The 21,906-nt window shown below is 38.5% G+C and overlaps 1 protein-coding gene across 3 annotated transcripts in view; it reads left to right on the top strand.

Annotated features, from left to right (window-relative positions):
- PIP4P2 (phosphatidylinositol-4,5-bisphosphate 4-phosphatase 2) overlaps positions 1-21,906 on the top strand; it is a 59,423-nt gene that overhangs the window by 13,668 nt on the left and 23,849 nt on the right. For all 3 annotated transcript variants that reach the window (XM_066264703.1, XM_066264701.1, XM_066264702.1), the window contains exons 2-4: positions 12,466-12,614; positions 18,118-18,224; positions 19,995-20,118. In XM_066264703.1, the coding sequence (XP_066120800.1) occupies positions 12,466-12,614; positions 18,118-18,224; positions 19,995-20,118 (380 nt within the window). The remainder of the gene's footprint in view (positions 1-12,465; positions 12,615-18,117; positions 18,225-19,994; positions 20,119-21,906) is intronic.

The raw sequence follows: 21,906 nt of genomic DNA, 5'->3' as shown, positions 1-21,906 counted from the left end.
TCCACACTTCTTCAGGTCACCCACGGAAATTTTACCTTTGAGCAAAGCTTTTGCCGGGTTTTACTGTCCTTTTGTGTAGTGATGTAAGGTGACCTCCTTCCCTGAACTCCAGTGCATTTGTCTGCTTTGTGGTACTGTCTTGTCTTTAAGTTTCTTTTCTGTCCTACTATGTAAGATAGAGACTTGGAATTATAGGGAAACTACTTCATGTTACTTTATAAAAAGGGAAAGGAGAGAAAGCTCACTTTTATTAGTGATGCTGTTGTTCATAATTGCTAACGATTAAGGTGACCAACGTTTTACAATGAAAAGGAGGACAAAAATAAATAGAAGAAAACAATCTTGTAAATAAAAGAAACATTTTATTCATTGCAACAATAATACACTATAATATGATAAATCATAATAAAAACATTTGTAATATTTTATATTGTAATTATGCTTACATGCCTATTAATTATTAATAATAATTATAAGAAAAAAGTACTCATTTAGATACAAATACGTCACATCACATGCAATGGATCAACGCTGCATTGATGGAATACGGACATTTACAGATTAGTCTTCCAATATCAAAAAGGAGGACATATAGGAGGACACTTTTTGAGGGAGGATGGAACTTACTAAAGAAGGACTGTCCTCCCTAAAGGAGGACAATTGGTCACCTTATCAATGATACTTATTACACACTGGGAAGTGTACATTCTCCACCAGGACCATGCTTCCTTATTGAGATCCGAGGTCTGATCATCTCCTCTGCCACATATGATGGGTACAGTCTGTGCTGACTCCTTGTTTCTTTCACCTGTTTTGTCTTCTTGATTAATACAGTACCAGTCACCCTGGATCAACCACAAATTCTTTAAAAAACTTAAAGCTTTTTTTTTTGTGTGTGATAGAGGCAGATAGGCATGAAAGGAGAGAGATGAGAAGCATCAATTCTTCATTGTGGCACCTTAGTTCTTCATTAATTGCTTTCCCATATGTGCTTTGACGGGGAGGGGGGGCTACAGCAGAGCAAGTGACTCCTTGCTCAAGCCAGCAACCTTGGGCTTCACGCCAGCGACCATGGGATCATGTCTATGATCCCACACTCAAGCCAGTGACCCCTTGCTCAAGCTAATGAGCCCACACTCAAGCTGGGTGAGCCTGAGCTCAAGCCAGCGACCTCGGGGTTTCAAACCTGGGTCCTCTGCGTCCCAGTCTGACACTCTATCCACTGTGCCACTGCCTGGTCAGACTTAAAGCTGTTTTTAAAAGTTCAGACACCTATAGCTTCTTTTCAGGTTCAGTGTTTGGCAGTGCTTTGGTATAAGCCTCGTAGAAATGTGTGCATATTGTCAGCCCAGAGTGGCCAATGCACAGACATGGCTGCTGCACAAATTCAGCTTGTCGTGGGTTATTTAAATGACTAGCACTTGTTGCTAATCTTGTGCAAAACTGAAAGAATCTACATGATAAACTGCAATGATGCCAGGTGGTAATTTGTGAATTTTAAGTATACTATAATGTGATTTGCTCTACCTCATTTTAAAATCTCACAGTTCAGAATCCAATCCAGTGGATAGAAAATGTCTACTTCAAAAGTAGTTCTTTTTCACTTGACCAGGCGGTGGCACAGTGGATAGATCGTTGGTCTGGGATGCACAAGATCCAGGTTCGAAACTCTGAGGTCACCAGCGTGAGCGTGGGCTCACTAGCTTGAGTGTGGGGTTGCCGACTTGAGAGTGGGATGCTAGATATGACGCCATGGTCCCTGGCTTGAGCAAGGGGTCACTCGCTCTGCTGGAGCCCTCTGGTCAAGACACATATGAGAAAGCAATCAATGAACAACTAAGGTGCTGCAATGAGGAGTTGATGCTTCTCATCTCTCTCTCTTTTTACTTGTTACTCTATCTCTGTCACACACAAAAAAGTAGCTCTTTTCATGATTAGCTATTTTGATTATATTTTACAGTGTCATAGGAGCCCTTTGAAATATCAGTACTTTATTGTGGGACTTCCATCATACATTACGTGTATCCATTTCTAGTCATGCTAAGACAATACTTTACATTGAAAGTTTCTCTTCTGCTTACAATTGAGAAACTGACAGAAGGGGAGGTTAGGGGTCCCCTTTAGAAGTCACATTATGGACAAATACATCTATATCACTTTTGTCAGACTTTCATGACAAATATATAAATATAATTCCATAGCTGGGTTTCTGATCTTAACCCAATCAGTCAACCTTAGGACTATAAAAAAAACAGTGTATGTATGTATGTGTGTGTGTGTGCGCGCGCCTGCGTGTGCGTGTCTTTGTATTCTGAGAATTTTCAAGCACACACAAAAGTAGTAAGGAACAAAATGAACTTCTATATCATTATATTCATCAATTATCAACATTTTGCTACTCTTGTTTTCATTTATTTCTTCATATTTTTCTTGGAGTTGTTAAACTGGATCCCAAACATCATATTGTTTACTCATGTTTTAGTGAAATTCTTAGATTGTTAATGGTAAGTAAAAATTTTAGACAAAAAAATTAAGTTCATTTCTGTTTTGTGTCTGAAATTAACGTGGTTCCATCCTAATTGGTTTGTTGCATATATATAGATACGTTTATTTTTCCTGGGTTCATTTTTGTGTTTCCTTGGCTGACACCAAAACCATCTTGTTTGTCATAGCCAGCAGTTATTAAACTGGCTCTAGTATTAAGCCCAGCATGACTGCTACACTATTTATATGTTTATAAGCTACCGTATTTCCCCATGTATAAGACATACCCATTCTTGAAAAATTTGGGATCTAAAAATTGTATGTGTCTTATACAGTGGTTGTAGATTTTTTTACTTGCATTTCCTGCTTTTTCACACTTGTTGTCTTCGTGGTCCTTGTTTCGCACTTATTACTGGTATATTACAGTAGGTTATGTTTTGCCATGTTCTGCCGAGAAACGGCTCAGAAAAGATTTTCCTACAGTGCTGAATTCAAGTTAAAAGTGATCCAGTTTGCAAAAGTGAGTGGAACTTGTGCTGCTGAACATAAGTTTGGTCCTTCTCCAACTAAGAAATCAATCTGAGCCTGGCTACGGGAAGAAGAAACCCTACTGGAAACGCCACTGCAGAAGAAGGCCATGAGAGACAAGTCGGCAAAATGGCCTGATTTAGATAGAAAATTGAAGATATGAATTGAAGAACAAAGGACAAGTGGAATTTCTGTGTCCACAAAGATGGTTCAGCATGAGGCAAGAAGAATTGCTGATGAAAAAGAAGTTACTGATTTTTTTTTTTTTTTTAATAAATTTTTATTAATGGTAATGGGATGACATTAATAAATCAGGGTACATATATTCAAAGAAAACATGTCTAGGTTATTTTGTCATCAAATTATGTTGCAAACCCCTCGCCCAAAGTCAGATTGTCCTCCGTCACCCTCTATCTAGTTCTCTGTGCCCCTCCCCCTCCCCCTAACTCTCTCCCTCCCTCCCTCCCATGTCCTCCCTCCCCCCCCACCCATGGTAACCACCACACTCTTGTCCATGTCTCTTAGTCTCATTTTTATGTTCCACCAATGTATGGAATCATGTAGTTCTTGTTTTTTTCTGATTTACTTATTTCACTCCTTATAATGTTATCAAGATCCCACCATTTTGCTGTAAATGATCTGATGTCATCATTTCTTATGGCTGAGTAGTATTCCATAGTGTATATGTGCCACATCTTCTTTATCCAGTCTTCTATTGAAGGGCTTTTTGGTTGTTTCCATGTCTTGGCCACTGTGAACAGTGCTGCGATGAACATGGGGCTACATGTGTCTTCACGTATCATTGTTTCTGAGGTTTTGGGGTATATACCCAGTAGAGGGATTGCTGGGTCATAAGGTAGTTCTATTTGCAGTTTTTTGAGGAACCACCATACTTTCGTCCATAATGGTTGTACTACTTTACAGTCCCACCAACAGTGAATGAGGGTTCCTTTTTCTCCACAGCCTCTCCAACATTTGCTATTACCCGTCTTGTTGATAATAGCTAATCTAACAGGAGTGAGGTGGTATCTCATTGTAGTTTTGATTTGCATTTCTCTAATAACTAATGAAGCTGAGCATCTTTTCATATATCTGTTGGCCATTTGTATCTCTTCCTGGGAGAAGTGTCTGTTCATGTCTTCTTCCCATTTTTTTTATTGGATTGTTTGTTTGTTTGTTGTTGAGTTTTATGAGTTCTTTGTAAATTTTGGATATTAGGCCCTTATCTGAGCTGTCGTTTGAAAATATCAGTTCCCATATAGTTGGCTGTCTGTTTATTTTGATATCAGTTTCTCTTGCTGAGCAAAAACTTTTAATTCTGATGTAGTCCCATTCATTTATCTTTGCCTTCACTTCTCTTGCCATTGGAGTCAAGTTCATAAAATGTTCTTTAAAACCCAGGTCCATGATTTTAGTACCTATGTCTTCTTCTATGTACTTTATTGTTTCAGGTCTTATATTTAGTTCTTTGATCCATTTTGAATTAATTTTAGTACACGGGGACAGGCTGTAGTCGAGTTTCATTCTTTTGCATGTGGCTTTCCAGTTTTCCCAACACCATTTGTTGAAGAGGCTTTCTTTTCTCCATTGTGTGTTGTTGGTCCCTTTATCAAAGATTATTTGACCATATATATGTGGTTTTATTTCTGGGCTTTCTATTCTGTTCCATTGGTCGGAGTGTCTATTTTTTTGCCAATACCATGCTGTTTTGATTATCGTGGCCCTATAATATAGTTTAAAGTCAGGTATTGTAATGCCCCCAGCTTCATTCTTCTTCCTTAGGATTGTTTTGGCTATTCGGGGTTTTTTATAGTTCCATATAAATCTGATGATTTTTTGTTCCATTTCTTTAAAAAATCTCATAGGGATTTTGATGGGAATTGCATTAAATTTGTATATTGCTTTGGGTAATATGGCCATTTTGATTATATTTATTCTTCCTATCCAAGAACAAGGAATATTTTTCCATCTCATTGTATCTTTTTCGATTTCCCTTAACAATGCTTTGTAATTTTCATTATATAGGTCCTTTACGTTCTTCGTTATGTTTATTCCTAGGTATTTTATTTTTTTTGTTGCAATCGTGAAGGGGATTATTTTTTTGAGTTCGTTTTCTAATATTTCATTGTTGGCATATAGAAAGGCTATGGACTTTTGTATGTTAATTTTGTATCCTGCGACCTTACTGTATTGGTTTATTGTTTCTAATAATCTTTTTGTGGAGTCCTTCGGGTTTTCGATGTATAGGATCATATCATCAGCAAAAAGTGATAGCTTTACTTCTTCTTTTCCGATATGGATGCCTTTTATTTCTTTGTCTTGTCTGATTGCTCTGGCCAGAACTTCTAGCACCACGTTGAATAAGAGTGGAGAGAGTGGACAACCCTGTCTTGTTCCTGATTTAAGGTAGAAAGTCCTCAGTTTTATGCCGTTTAATAGGATGTTGGCTGATGGTTTATCATATATGGCCTTTATCATGTTGAGATATTTTCCTTCTATACCCATTTTGTTGAGAGTCTTAAGCATAAAATTGTGTTGTATTTTATCAAAAGCCTTTTCTGCATCTATTGATAAGATCATGTGGTTTTTGTTCTTTGTTTTGTTGATATGGTGTATTACGTTAACCGTTTTGCGTATGTTGAACCATCCTTGAGATTCTGGGATGAATCCCACTTGATCATGATGTATTATTTTTTTAATATGTTGTTGTATTCGGTTTGCCAGTATTTTGTTTAGTATTTTAGCATCTGTATTCATTAGAGATATTGGTCTGTAGTTTTCTTTCTTTGTGCCATCCTTGCCAGGTTTTGGTATGAGGGTTATGTTGGCCTCATAAAATGTGTTTGGAAGTATTGCTTCTTCTTCAATTTTTTGGAAGACTTTGAGTAGAATAGGAACCAAGTCTTCTTTGAATGTTTGATAGAATTCACTAGTATAACCGTCTGGGCCTGGACTTTTATTTTTGGGGAGATTTTTAATAGTTTTTTCTATTTCCTCCCTGCTGATTGGTCTGTTTAGGCTTTCTGCTTCTTCATGACTCAGTCTAGGAAGGTTGTATTGTTCTAGGAATTTATCCATTTCTTCTAGATTGTTGTATTTGGTGGCATATAATTTTTCATAGTATTCTACAATAATTCTTTGTATATCTATGATGTCTGTGGTGATCTCTCCTCTCTCATTTTGGATTTTATTTATTTGAGTCCTGTGTCTTTTTTCCTTGGTGAGTCTTGCCAAGGGTTTGTCAATTTTGTTGATCTTTTCAAAGAACCAGCTCCTTGTTTTATTGATTTTTTCTATAGTTTTTCTGTTCTCTATTTTATTTATTTCTGCTCTGATTTTTATTATCTCCTTTCTTCGGCTGGTTTTGGGTTGTCTTTGTTCTTCTTTTTCTAGTTCCTTAAGGTGTGAAGTTAAGTGGTTTACTTCGGCTCTCTCTTGTTTGTTCATATAGGCCTGAAGTGATATGAACTTTCCTCTTATTACTGCTTTTGCTGCATCCCAGAGATTCTGATATGTCGTATTTTCATTTTCATTAGTCTGTATATATCTTTTGATTTCTGCGCTTATTTCTTCTTTGACCCATTCATTTTTTAGAAGTATGTTGTTTAGTTTCCAAATTTTTGTGGGTTTTTCCCCCTCTTTTTTGCAGTTGAATTCTAGTTTCAAGGCTTTATGATCAGAAAATATGCTTGGTACAATTTCAATTTTTCTAAATTTGCTGATATTTTCTTTGTGGCCCAACATATGGTCAATTCTTGAGAATGTTCCATGTACACTAGAGAAAAATGTATACTCTGTCGCTTTGGGATGAAGTGTCCTGTAGATGTCTATTATATCCAGGTGTTCTAGTATTTCATTTAAGGCCACTATATCTTTATTGATTCTCTGTTTGGATGACCGATCTAGAGCCGTCAGCGGTGTATTGAGGTCTCCAAGTATGATTGTATTTTTGTTAGTTTTTGTTTTAAGGTCAATAAGTAGCTGTCTTATATATTTTGGTGCTCCTTGGTTTGGTGCATATATATTAAGGATTGTTATGTCTTCTTGATTCAACTTCCCCTTAATCATTATGAAATGACCATTTTTGTCTCTGAGTACTTTTTCTGTTTTGTAGTCAGCATTATTAGATATGAGTATTGCTACGCCTGCTTTTTTTTGGGTGTTGTTTGCTTGGAGTATTGTTTTCCAGCCTTTCACTTTGAATTTGTTTTTATTCTTGTTGCTTAGATGTGTTTCTTATAGGCAGCATATAGTTGGATTTTCTTTTTTAATCCATTCTGCTACTCTGTGTCTTTTTATTGGTAAGTTTAATCCATTTACATTTAGTGTAATTATTGACACTTGTGGGTTCCCTACTGCCATTTTATAAATTGCTTTCTGTTAGTTTTGTATCTAGTTTGATTCTTCTCTTTTGTTTTTCTATCATTTGTTTTTGTTTGTTTGTGTTCCATACTTCTTTCCTCTGTTGCTACCTTTTTTAAGTCAAGTGTTTTTGTGGTGGTTTTTTTAAGGGTGGTTACCATTAAGTAATGAAAAGGGTACCTACCATATTCATTGTAGTACCCTATCTTATAAGTATTTCTGCACTTCATCATCCTTTGCTACTGTTAATCTCCATCCTCTCCCCCCTTTTTTTCCTTTGTTGTCACAGTTTAAGTTTGGTTTTATTGTGTTCTTGGTGGAGCTGTTACTTGTGGTGTTGTTTTCTTTTGTTCTTTGAATCTGGTTGGAAAACCCCCTTTAGTATTTCCTGGAGTGGGGGCTTTCTGTTGATAAATTCTCTCATCTTTTCTGTATTTGTGAATGTTTTTATATCTCCTTCATACTTGAAGGATAGCTTTGATGGGTATAGTATTCTTGGCTGAAAGTTCCTTTCTTTCAGGGCTTTAAATATTGGGGTCCACTCTCTTCTAGCTTGTAGAGTTTCTGTTGAGAAATCTGATGATAATCTAATAGGCCTTCCTTTATATGTTGTACTCTTCTTTTCCCTGGCTGCCTTGAGAATTTTTTCTTTGTCATTGGTTTGTGTCATCTTTATTATGATGTGCCTTGGAGTGGGTTTGTTGGGGTTAAGAAAACTTGGTGTTCTGTTTGCTTCTTGAATTTGAGGCTTTAATTCCTTCCACAGGCTTGGGAAGTTCTCGTCTATTATTTATTTGAGTATATTCTCCATTCCATTTTCTTTCTCTTCTCCCTCTGATATACCTATTATTCTTATGTTATTCTTTCTGATGGAGTCAGACAATTCCTGTAGGGCTTTCTCGTTTTTTATTATTTTTGAGTCTCTTTCTTCTTCTCTCTGTTGTGCCTCAAGTTGTTTGTCTTCTATTTCACTAATCCTATCTTCAATCTGGGCTGTTCTGTTAGCTAAGCTTGTTACCTCGTTTTTCAGCTCGTGAATTGAGTTTTTCATTTCTGTTTGATTTGTTTTTATAGTTTCAATTTCCTTGGTAATATATTCTTTGTGTTCATTGAGTTGTTTTCTGATCTCCCTATATTGCCTTTCTGTGTTTTCTTGTATATCTCTGAGTATTTTTAAGATTTCTATTTTAAATTCTCTGTCATTTAGCTCCAAGGCTTCCAATATGTTAAGTCTTTTCTCCATAGATTTTTCCACATCTATTTGTGTTACCTCTCTTTCTTTTGTATCCATAATATTCGATTTCCTCTTTCTTATCGGCATCTGAGGGTGGTCTTATTGATAGCACTAATTAGAATTAATAAAGAATAAAAAGTAAAAAAAAAAAATAAATAAAATAAAAAAGGTAAAACACCCCACAAAAAAAACAGTAATAATTTATTATTTCCCCCTTTTTTCTTTCTTCTCTTTCCCTCCTCTCCCCTCCTCAGGGAAATATCGTGCCTATAATGGAGGGCCTGATTTGGGGTGAAGAGTTCAAGGGGCAAAAAAAAGGGAGTAGGGACCTACTAAATGCAAAAAAAAAGGAAGAAAATCTTAGACAAGCATAAGATGATTTGCTTGTAAGTGATGGTCAACTAAGAGATATAATGAGAGGGATAAGAGGGAACCAGAAAAAAGGACCAAAAAAGAATAATAAAGAAGAAAAAATAAAAATAATAAGTAAAAATCTGTTGTATTAAGTGGAGCGAAGACTAAATACAATGGAGACCTTGGGTTGGTAGGACCCAAAATGCCACAAAAATAAACAAACAAGAAAAAAAAAATAAAAACAAAAGCAAAAAAGAGAAATAAAGCCAAAAAAAAGCCTTGAGTCCCAAATTAACTAATTTGTTCGTGACTGAGGATTATATGGGAGGAAAGTAAAATGAGAAAAGAAAAAACGAATAGAAAGGAAAAAATAAGAAAAAGAGAAAAACGAAGGAAGAAATAAAATAGGAAGACAAAAAAACAAAATAAAGCAAGACAAAAAAAAAACAAAACAAAAGAGGAGAGAGTGAGAGTTAAGTGTTTTGGAGTATAACCTTAAAGGAGGGTGAGGATAAAGAAGAAAAATAAAATGCAACACTCATGGGTAGTGTAGTTCAAGAAAGGGGAAGCATAGGATGGGCAGAGAATAGAAGGACCGAGGTGGAGGAAATAAAGGCAAAAAGATAGAAGAAACAAACAACAACAACAACAACAAAAAATTAGTGGATCAAGTTGTAAAGTCTGTGGATTTTTCTTGATTTTGAGAGGTTAACTTCTTCCTTTTTCTTTTCTCTCCCTCTTCCTGGTCGGTGACTCTGTACCCCAGGCTCTGCCCCTGTGTCACTCTTAGGTAGGGATTTGCAGTTGATGGGATTCTATGGCAATGTCATATAATTGGCTTTAGTCTTGCTGGAAGTAAAGGCTTGTTGGCGTTTGCAGGGTCCAACGATGAGAGAGTTTGCTTTCCTGGATTCTCTCTCCTAGTCCCCCCTTTCTGAATTAGCAGCCTGGTGATCCAGCTATAAGGCTGCAACTGCTTCTGCCTGGGGAGTAAGAGGCTCAAAGAGCTGGGAAATCCCCACTCTATCCCCACTCAGTGCAAGGCTTTGGGAAAGGCTCTGACAGTCAGGGCCTCCAGTGTAATCAGGCGGGGGTGGGAGTCAATTGTTGTCAAGGTGACTGTTCAGTGCCTATCATTTAGTTGGACCTCTCAACCCAGGCTTTCCACACTTTGTAGCCTGTTTTTGCAGGGAAGAAGAGGCACTAGTCTCTGCTTACGACTAGTGTAGTATAGACCTTATTATCTGCCAAGTCCTTCTTGTTAGCGTTTATCCCTGAATATGGAGGCTCTATCAATCAGAAGTTGCCCCCGCCCCTTTAGCGAGAGGCACTAAAAAATATCACGCCTCTTGTCTTGGATCGCTGAACTGAGAGAGATCTTATCAATTAGAACCGAGGGTGCACAGATTTCATGGGTTAAGCTAATTTCAGTGATTGGGTCGCAGCTGTGCTTCCGAAGGTATTTTAGGCTGCCTGCGCACGCCCCTCCCCCAACACTTGATTGTTAGCTTGAATGGCTGGGTGAGGTGCCCCGCCCACGGAGAGAATCTCCCAAGCCTCTCCCGCTCGCCCCGCCGCTGGGGGCTGGACCGCACCCGGCGCAGGATAATGGAGCCCCCTGGGTGTGCGGGCCAGCAGGGCGCCCTGGGCGCGTGGAATGCCCAAGGCACGCCCGCGAATGGGGCGCTCCGGGCACCGGTGGCCGGCGACCCCCACTCGCAGTGTGCGGGCCGCTGGGAACGTCAGCGGTGCTCAACCGGACCGGGCGCGCGCGTGGCTGCTCGCGGCGGCTCGCGGCGGCCGCTCGAGGTGGCTCGCGGTTCCCAAGTATATGGGCTGACTCACCACAGGCGCACTTCCTTGCGGTTTGAAAGAATGTCCCTGTGGTAGATTCCTCCACACCCTCGTCTCTCAGATTCAAGTGATAACAGTCCTTTCGCTATCAGTTTGTGTGGAACTGCGGAATGCTCCGAGGATAAATTTTTCTGTTTCTAGTTGATAAATTTGTTGTGATTTAGGGGAGAGCTGTCGGACGCGCTGCTCACGGCGCCATTTCCGTGACGTCACTAAGAAGTTACTGATTTCAAAGGAGGACACAATTTGTATAATACTTCAGGTTCATGGAACAGAATGGACTAAGCATGCATACATGTACCAGCCTTGCCCAAAAGATGCCTGAAAGCTATGAGCAGAAGATCCTTGAATTTTATTGTTTTGTCATTCAATTTCAGAAGACACATCAGTTTGAGTTGGGACAGATTGCAAATATGGACAAAGTCCCCTTCAATTTGATGTCCCAAGTAACAGAACTGTTGATAAGAAGGAGGTGAAAATTGTAACTGTGAAGACAAGTGGACACGAAAAGAGCCATTATACAGTTCTAGCTTGTTGTGCTGATGGAACCAAGCTGCCCCTGTGCTGATTTTCAAACACAAAACAATGCCAAAAGAAGACATTCCTCAAGGAGTGATTGTCCATGTTCATGACAAGGGTTGGATAGATCAGGATGGGATGACGATCTGGTTTGAGAAAGTTTGGAGAAGGAGGTCAGGTGTGCTCTTACACAAACCTACCCTATTGGTGCTTGATCAGTTCAGGGCACACATAACAAAAAACAAAGAAGATGGCTGCAGAGGAAGAAAAAAACTTGCCGTCATACCTGGAGGCTTGACATCCCAGCCTCAACCACTTGATGTCAGCATTAACAAACCCTTCAAAGCTGCCGTGAGAGGCAAATGGAACCAAGGATGAAGTCTTCTGGGGACAATTTGACACCAGAAGAAACCAACTATGGGAGAAATTTGTACCCGGGGGAAAAGATCCTGGGATAATATCAAGATTGAGATGGTTGTCCAGTCATTTAAGAAGTGTGACATTTCAAATACCATTGATGAAACTGAGGATGAGGCCATATATGAAGACAGTGATTCGTCATTAGACACAGATGAGGACAGTGGGAGTTTTGACAGTGATGAGGAGTGGTATGAATTTTCTGATGAATAAAACTTGAGTTCAATAACTTTATGTAATATTTTTTTTCAAATTTTGGGCTCCAAAATTAAGGTGCGTCTTATGTATGGGAGTGTCTTATTCATGGGGAAATACAGTCTTTAAAAATTCTGATTTCACTGACTATTAACTATTAATCGGTGGTCAGATCATCAGTGTAAGACTTTTACTTTTGGCAAGAATCATCACTTTTCTATACATGCTCTATGGGTTTGCACAGGAATGCAGGGGATATTTGGAGTACAGGTTTGTAAATGAGAACTGGGTCATTGGGACAGACCTTGGCAAAATGATTTGGATTTTATCAGTTAGGAATTATTTAACCTCACAAGACAGACCCAGGTGCTCTGAAACGACGATGAATTGGCTAGCTTTAAACACATAACTAAAAGAACATGGATATGTCTAATAGTTTCCTGCATTACTTCTAATATTGATATGCTCAAACCAGCTATTAACCTGTGTGACTGATTCAGTGGCTGGTCTCTCCTCAGCGGAACTACCCCCTCCATACACTGCCATTGCCAGTCCAGACACCGGTGGCATTCCAGTGATAAACTGTTGCGTGTGCCAGTCGCTCATCAACCTGGACGGCAAGCTTCACCAGCACGTGGTTAAGTGCACAGTTTGCAATGAAGCCACAGTAAGTGGAGCTTTCCTTTAATAAAATTATCAGCTGTTATTTGTCATGCCTTCAAGGAAGTGCTCTGGAGTTGTTACCTGAAAACAGGTGTGGGCTGGACACAGGCAGGCCTGGTTCTTCACCCATCCATTCTTTCCTCTCTCTGCTATGTATGTCTCTTTAGCATGCAAGGATGCTGCTCACTTCATCACAAAAATGTCATGATGAGTTTAATATAATGCCACTTTACTTTCTTAAAAAAGACTGACCATTGACAATTATTTATAGTTATCTCCAGTGCCTGTCCACCTCACAGTGAAATTCACTCTGATTTTTACTAAAATAAAACTATGCTAAAGCTCACCACAATTGTGGATTTAGTATTTATGTAGAAATTATTCAAACTTATATTATGTCTGTAGGATATCATAATGGCTTTTCTGAGTATGAATTTATTATTGACTTTTGTGCCAAATTATTTACAGGTTGCTTGGTATTTTTTTTCTGTTTAATAATAACTTAATGAGGTGTTCAAAAAATTTAAGGGCAATTTTTCTTTTTACTAAACTTTGGGGAAGAACAACTAAATTTTAAATAAAATTTTACATTTCAAGTAATAAGATGGCAAAGTATGTGCTGGTTAGATTATATATATTTCTGCTTTTATTGTTAGGTTTTATTTTTAAAATGTTGGTTTCTCTCAAAATCTGCAATTAAATATTAATTTAATTTTTGTTATTTGTATGTTTTCCTCTTTAGAAGAGTCTATAAAAAAGTCAGCCAGTGATGATTGTATCTCTAAAAACCTTAAAACATGGAAACTGGGCTTTTTATGTTTTATATAAAAGTCATTAATTAAAACCTTAAGTTACAAAGCAGTATATTCCATTGCAAATATTTCTTTTGTATAAAGGACATCATTTGAAGAACATTATTGTCAGATACATAAGTGAGACCTATGAAACCAGCTGATTTTAAGTTGAACACATACTAATAAATTTAATTAGCATTAACCACCTTAGCACTCTTTAGAGTTGGCAAGTAAATACAAATTGTTAAATTTAAATAGTAATTTTAAAAATACCAGCCTTCAAGTTTTTCTTGGATTTAATATTAGTAATTTTTATTCTCCTTTTTCTCCAGTGTTTTGTTTTTGTTTTGGGAGATGCAGCACAATTATACTCAGAGACTGATTCTGTCTTTGCCAATAATTGATTTATTACAGATTTGCTGTAGGAATTAGAATAACTTCACAAGCCAATAGTTTAGAAGACAATATCTCTTAATAAGCCAGTACACAAATAGCATAATCCAAACAAATGACAGACTAATCACACTATTGTTCCAGGCAAAGGGAGATGAAAGAAATAAAGTCCAAATTTAATAGAGGTGGACCTTTTTATATGAGTTGGTTTTCTTGGAGAACCGGCTTCACCTGAGTTCCAGCTGCCAGTTTCAAAATTAAAGTCCTTTGCTGCTAGGTCATGTTGCTAGGGAACCAAGGCGCTGGTGTTGGCAGGGCAGGCTGGCTCCTCTGTGGGTTATCACCCCAGGACTGGTGGTGTGCAGTTTAGAGCTGCTGCCCAGTAAAGGGTCACCTTGGCCACACAGGAGCAAATGTCTCCAGATATTCCGAGAGCTATTTAGATCGACAAAGTGTGCCTTACCCAAATGGAGGCCCTCCAATGTCTTCACTAACTCTCAGTATTTGAGTCTAAAGGTCCCCTTGCCATGGTTACTTCTCTACCTAGTCCTTCAGCATCTGTGCTGACAGGATGGGTGCTTCTCCATGACAACTGAGGAGGTGATGATATCTTGACACTTAACTTCTGAAAGCAGCCTGTTTTTGTTCTTTGTCATAAACAAGTGGATTCAAACACGGGTGGATTTGAAATTATATTAAACCAAATGCACAACACTCCACCAACACAAATTTTTGTTCTTTAAGAAAAAAAGGAGTTTTACAACTTTGTACTTGCACTTGGATGTTAACAGAACGGATGAGGTTATTTATGCAGGAATCTCACAGTCACTGTGGAGTCAATTCCCACCTTCAATCTGGCTACTTACAAATAATGAGTGTATACAGGATCAAGATTTGACTATAAATAAATTACTCCCGGACATAAAGAAAATTGGACTTAAAATGATATATTACTACCCCTGTTATATAAAGAAATGTAATTAATTATTAATATTTCATTAAAAAATGCATTCAATTACACTGCCTGTGTGAAATCAGTAACATTACAGGGGAGGGAAAAGTGAAAACAAAGTCTTTGAGAAGTCTTCAGCATGAGACTTGCGAGCGTTTGTGTAGTTTGGTCTTACATTCATGAATTGATGAAATGTTAGGCAAATAGGAGGTTCCCTGGAGAAAGTCTAGGTTGAACAGAACAGCTCCGTTTTACTGAGATTCATTCTCCTTACGTCAGCCACTCTGAGAGGAACCTGATATTCCTGTGGTGATAGAAAAACCCACACAACAACAACAAAACAAAGCTAACAAAGTCCTTTTTATTTCAGTAGGTAGAATTGGAAAGGGAAGTAGGGGTATGTGAGAGAGAGAGAGAGAAAATGGATAAACTTGAGCAAGTTTTACACTTGATCTTAGCCAAAAGGCTGAGAAATGAGAGCAAGCTTTAGAGAATACAAAATTTAAGGTTAAAGGAGAAGTGATTTCTAGGACAAGTGAGTGGAAAATTTGAGGAGTCCTGGAGAAGAGTGGAGCAAGCTGGCTGCATAACTGATGTTGAGTCTGGGATCTGGAGTCTGATGCACTGGAGTTTGAATCCTAACTCTGCCACTTAGCAGTGACATATCCTTGGAAACTTCTCTAAACTGTGGTTTTCTCATGAAAAGTGGTATAATCATAATGATAGTGCCTGCTTCATAGTGTTCCTGTGGGGTTTACAAGGGACAGAGTGCCCAGCATAGAGCCTGAAATGTACAAGTTTACTTTGCCAAGTAAGAATATTAGAACTCGGCCCTGGCCGGTTAGCTCAGCGGTAGAGCGTCGGCCTGGCATGCGGGGGACCTGGGTTCGATTCCCGGCCAGAGCACATAGGAGAAGAGCCCATTTGCTTCTCCACCCCCACTCCCTCCTTCCTCTTTGTCTCTCTCTTCCCCTCCCGCAGCCAAGGCTCCATTGGAGCAAAGATGGCCCGGGCGCTGGGGATGGCTCCTTGGCCTCTGCCCCAGGCGCTAGAGTGGCTCTGGTCGCGGCAGAGCGACGCCCCGGAGGGGCAGAGCATCGCCCCCTGGTGGGCAGAGCGTCGCCCCCTGGTGGGCGTGCCGGGTGGATCCCGGTCGGGCGCATGCGGGAGTCTGTCTGACTGTCTCTCCCCATTTCCAGCTTCAGAAAAATACAAAAAAAAAAAAAAAAAAAAAAAAAAAAGAATATGAGAACTCATGCAAAACAGTCATGTCATGTCCCCTTTCACACACCATAAGCGAGATGTAGCCTGAGCTGGTCTGAGGCCGGTGCTTGAAATCTTCTAGTTCATTTGTCTTGTTTTGCAGATGTGGAACTAAGGGCTAGAAGTGAAGTGGGGATAAAATACAAAAGCAGATCTTGTCATTTGCTACACACACATTTACTTATGGTGAAATTTGGAGATAAAAAATTAAACCAAGTTCTGGTTGTCTTGATATTTTAGATAGTATATATTCTGGATGTTTGTAATTTTAGATATTCATATTTTCTAGATAATAAATAATAACTGGCTTATGGCTAACTTTCATATATTTCTATTATTGTTATTTACTTAAATTTTAAATGTCTTTTAAAAATAAGTTTGAGACTTAAAAAAAGTTATAAAGTAATAGTAGATGGTACAGAGAATTTCCATAGGCTCTTCACACACAATTCCCTAATATTAATATTTTGCCACTTTAGCTTTCTCTCCATAAATAAATAAATTATCTTTTTTTTTCATAATCTTTTAAGGTAATTGCAGACATGGTGCTTGTCAACCCCTAAATATTTTAGTATAAATTTCTTTAAAAATAAGACATTCAATTATATAATTATAGTAAAATTATCAAATGCAGGAAATTAATATTGATACAATTTTGTTATCTAATTCATCTTTGTCCAATTATTCCATTGAAAATAAAAATCTGTTCCAGAAGTTAATCTAGGATTGCATGTTACATTTGGTTATCATGTTTCTTTAATCTCCCATTATCTAAAATTTACTCTTTCCCTGTCTTTTATTGCCTTGACATTTTTTAAAGATTACAGACAAGATATTTTGTAAAATGTTTCTGAATTTGGGTTTACCTAATATTCCCTCATGATTAGATATAGGTCACATATTTCGGCAGGCATGCCCCAGGAGTGACCTTCTGTTCCTCTCAGTGCATCATGGGTACATACTTTAACAAGCTTAAGTCCTCAGAGTGAAGGAAGTATTTTATTTGGTGTTATTTATTCTTGCTTTCAAATTGATTGTAAAATTAAAGAAGAAAAATGCTAGCATTAAAAGCTATATTTTTTTAAGTTAAAAGATGTCATAAAATAAAGCATTTCTTTTATTCTAGTGAGTGAAATTCAAATTAGTCATATACTCCTCTTTGCCCACCATTCTTTATTTTTATTGATTTTAGAGAGAGAAGAGGGGAGAGAGACAAACAGGTAGACAGAAACATCAATTTGTTCCACTTTTTTATCCATTCACTGATTGATTTTTATGTGCCCTGACCAGTGATTGAACCCACAGCGTCGGTGTATTGGAACAACATTCTAACTAACTGAGCTAACCGGGCAGGGCCCACTATTCTTTTTTTTTTTAGGTGAGAGGAGGGAGATAGTGAGGCAGACTACTGCATGCACCCTGACCGCGATCCCCCCAGTGACCCCATCTTGGGCGGATGCTGGAGTACTGAACTATTTTTAGTGCCCGAGGCTGATGCATTCAGACCAACCAAGCTATCCTCAGCACCTGGGGCCACACTGAAACCAATCAAGTCACTGGCTGTGGGAGAGGAAGAGGAAGAGAAATGGCGGGTAGGGAGAGGGTAGAGAAGCAGATGATTGCTTCTCTTGTGTGCCCTGACAAGAAACTGAACCTGGATAGTCTGTACTCTGGGACGACACTCTGTCTACTGAGCCACCAGTCAGGGCCCCACTATTCTTAAAGGCTTGCTCTTCCTGGACAGGTGTACAAGTACCCAGTAAATGCTTGCATCTGGCCAGATAGAGATGTGATCCTGTCTTGTGAACAAGGGAAAACAATTCTTGGTGTGCATTAAATATTCCTCTAATATCAAAAGACCCATACAAACTAAGTCTGAAATGTGTCCTATGATTCATAATTAAATCTCTATAGCACCAGACTTCATGGAATGCTTGCTAACATCTGTGCTATTTAAAAGCACTTATGATGCACTTTTCCTTAAACTGTATTTTGGTAGCACTAGCCTTAGTTTTTAAGGAATTATTGCTTTTTATATACAAACAAGCTTTGGCAATCTGCACTTTGGTTAATTTGCTGTGTTTGTATTTCCTTCCTTTATCTAGCCAATCAAAGATCCCCCAACAGGGAAGAAATATGTTAGATGCCCTTGTAATTGTCTCCTCATTTGTAAGAATACATCTCGGCGAATAGGCTGTCCGAGACCCAACTGGTAAGAGACAAAGATTCATTCATTCACTCATTTGTTCATTCAACAAGTATTTATTAAAGGCTCCTATGTGCCAGGCATTGTTCTAAGCAGAGTCTTTGTCTGCATAGTAATTACAGGACCTAGATCAGGCATGGCCAACATATGGCCTGCGGGCCGTAATGAGTTTATGCGGCCCGCGATTAAATTTTTAATATTCTCCGCTACTTTAAAATCTCAGCTACTCAGAAGCGGAAGCATCTTTGATTATTGGAAATTGAGATATTTAAGAAGATAGTGATATGCGGAAAGGAATTCTGCGTGTGACTAATCTAGGGTTAACTTCCAATAATTGGTCAAATGGATTTGCGATCCTTCTTTATTTTTAAAAAAAATTCCATTATAAAGATTTACAACTTTTGTACTCATCTGTACTCTCTATGAATTGTTTGATGTTTAGCAGTGATGTGAAACTCACATTCTTTTAGGCGGAGTTTGCCAGTGCGCACCCAAGGTCAAACAATTTGTTATTTTTGTGGTCAGTGGTGCTGAAGCAAGTGGCATTGTAGCATAGACAATAGCTGCAGTTGGTAACTGAAAACGTGTCCAGGCTGTTTGTAAAATGAAATAATTGTTTTATTTGTGATATAACCCCTGCAAGAGGTTGTTAAAGTAATATTTTTATTAAAAATATTTTTACTAAAATAATATTTTATATTAAAATTTTTTCAATCACATTTATTCATAAACAAATTACATAATAAAATTTTGTTTACTTAAATGAATCATTTTTGTATTTAACATTTTTTAATTTTAATATTTCATCCGGCCCGTGAAAAAGGTTTTCTTTCTAATCTGGCCCAGGGGCAAAAACTGTTGGCCACGTTTGACCTAGATTATTTTTCTTTGTTTAAGGAATGATATGCTTAGTTTGAAATGAATGGTTCACAGGTAATACTCCTGAATGAGTAGTAGAAGTTTTCTTAATGTTATGTATGTACTTAATGCACAGTAATAAATCAGGTACTTGTTAAACTTATTTTAAAATAACTAATTAGTTTGCCTTTGACAGAATTCATCTTAGCCTAGAAGTGTTTTATGTTTTAATCATCATTGTGTACCCCAAACTACGGCCCGCGGGCCACATGCGGCCCCCTGAGGCCATTTATCCGGCCCCCCACCACACTTCCAGAAGGGGCACCTCTTTCATTGGTGGTCAGTGAGAGGAGCACTGTATGTGGTGGCTATCCAATGGTCTGAGGGACAGTGAACTGGTCCCCTGTGGATATGGCCAGATTGTAGATTAGCAAGACCTTGACTGTTTTTATGTGGTTTCTGGCTTTCAGACCAGTAGTTGAATCATTTGCAATCCTGTCTGAAAGGAAAGGAGCTCCCCAACTTTCTGCCACCAGCCTGCTCAGAGAAATGTGGTCGTGACTCGGCACAGTCAGACACATGCTAGCACATGCTATTGGCTGATGTGGAATATTTTACCTTATTCAGTCTCATCAAACTCAAGTTGTTTCCTAGATAGGGAATAAGAACTATTTTCTGATTTGAACTTATAAGAACTTGCAGATGGAGATTAAATTGTTCCCAACTATATATTTTTTAATATTGAATATTGCTACTTTCTGTGATTTTGACTCCAAAGCCAGGCACTTGAATTCACTTAAATTTTAAAACAATTAGTGTAACCTATTTTCAGTGGTGTAGCCCATGTTTTTAGTCCTCCATTACATGTTTTGCCCAGCCCATTGGTGGGATGATGTTGTTTTCTTTCTCTTTCCACAGTAGACGCATAATTAACCTTGGCCCAGTAATGCTTATTTCTGAAGAACAACCAGCTCAACCTGCATTGCCAATCCAGCCGGAAGGTACAAGAGTCGTGTGCGGGCACTGTGGAAACACATTCTTGGTAAGTGCCCAGACGTCTCTTATAGTGACATCTTTCTGTAAGTGCTGATCATGGGCACATGAATTTGATCACTACTCATGCTCTCACACTTTTGTCCAGTGAAAACTATTCAAAAGATTTAAAATGAGCCTTTTTAAGAAAGACAATCAGAGGTGTACCTAAAATATACTACATCTTCTGTAAAGTAGGTAAAAGGTGCATTCTCTGCTTGGGTCATTGGTAAAACGGGGCCTCTCTGAGTAGGCGAACAAGAAAATCACTCATTCCCATTGACTTGGTGAGTGGCAGGCTCTCCCCAGCCTTACCTCCTCAGCAGAGCACAAGGTGCAGGTTTATAGGTTCAAGAAAAACTCTGATTATAATTTCTCAAAATTTTTTTTATTAAAAAATAAACTTGGAGTAAAGAAAATTAACACTGCTATCTGTAATCAGATAAACCATTGGATAAAAATTGAGATGGTATAAGTAACTTGATGTGAACAAAAGTTGAGCTCTTATTTTAGTGCTTTTATTTTTAATCCTAAGTTTGATTTTTTTTTTTATTTAAAAAATTTTTTTCCACCTCTGGCCAGTAGGGTCAGTGGATAGAGCATTGACCCAGTGTGTGGACATCCTGGGTTCGATTCTTAGGCACACAGGAGAAGCGACCATCTGCTTCTTTGCCCTTCGCTCTCCCCTTTCTCTCCCTCTTTCCCTCCTGTAGCCAGTGGCTCAGTTGGTTCAAGTGTTGGCCCCAGGCACTGAGGATAACTTGGTTGGTCCAATCACATCAGCCTCAGGCACTCAAAATAGCTCAATTGACTTGAGCATTGACCCCAGATGGGGTTGCTGGGTGGATCCCGGTTTGGGGTGCATGTGGGAATCTGTCTCACTATCTTCTTTCTTCTTTCCTCTCAGTTAAAAAAAGAGAAAGAAAATGAAAACTGTTTTTTCCTGCTGATTTGAAAGAGAGAGGAGAAGGGAAAGTGAGTGAGAGACAGAGACAAGCATCAACTTACTGTTCCACTTAATTGTTCTGTCTAATTGTGCACTCATTGATTGCTTCTTATATAGGCCCTGACCAGGGGTCAAACCCACTACCTCCATGTACTGGGATGATGCTCTATCCACAGCACCACCTGGCCAGGGCCCTAAGTTTGTTTTTTAAAAGTTAATTTCAAAACAACTTACCCTGTCAGGTAGAGTGAAACCAGGCTTTCTTTTATTATTTAGCCTTTATGGGAGACAAAAATTCCCTAGGGACTCGAGTATTAAAGAAACCTCCCCAAGGGCTTGGGCAGAGATCTGGAGGTTGCAGTTTCTATAAATAGAACTTGTCACTACGGATGAATGACTTAAGAAAGTATAGAGGATTGGTTTCTTTTTATTCTAGTAAAGTAATTTGTACACATAATTTCAAAGGTCAAGTAGGTCTATAAAGCTTTATATACCTTTCTTTATCTAACTCATTCCCAAATACCACCCCCCAGAAACCTTCGTCTTTTTCAGCTACTCTGCTAACATGTACTGCCATGTGTTTCAATTGTTTGCTTATCCTTTTTTTTAATTTAACCATTATAGATATTATCTATTACCTTGTAAAATGCAGTTTGAGGATGTATCAGTCATCTGACCCCTGGCCCTCTCATATCCTTCCCTCATTTCATACTCCCATTAGAGTTACATATTTTATTGAATTAATAGTTAGTAGCCCTCACTGGCTGGCTCAGTGGTAGAGTGTTGGCCCTGTGTGTGGAAGTCCCATGTTTGATTCCAAGTCAGGGCAAACAGAAGCAACCATCTGCTTCT

This window comes from Saccopteryx bilineata, chromosome 3, assembly GCF_036850765.1.
Source record: "Saccopteryx bilineata isolate mSacBil1 chromosome 3, mSacBil1_pri_phased_curated, whole genome shotgun sequence".
NCBI classification, from domain to species: domain Eukaryota; kingdom Metazoa; phylum Chordata; class Mammalia; order Chiroptera; family Emballonuridae; genus Saccopteryx; species Saccopteryx bilineata.
This window is presented reverse-complemented; position numbering and strand designations above follow the sequence as displayed.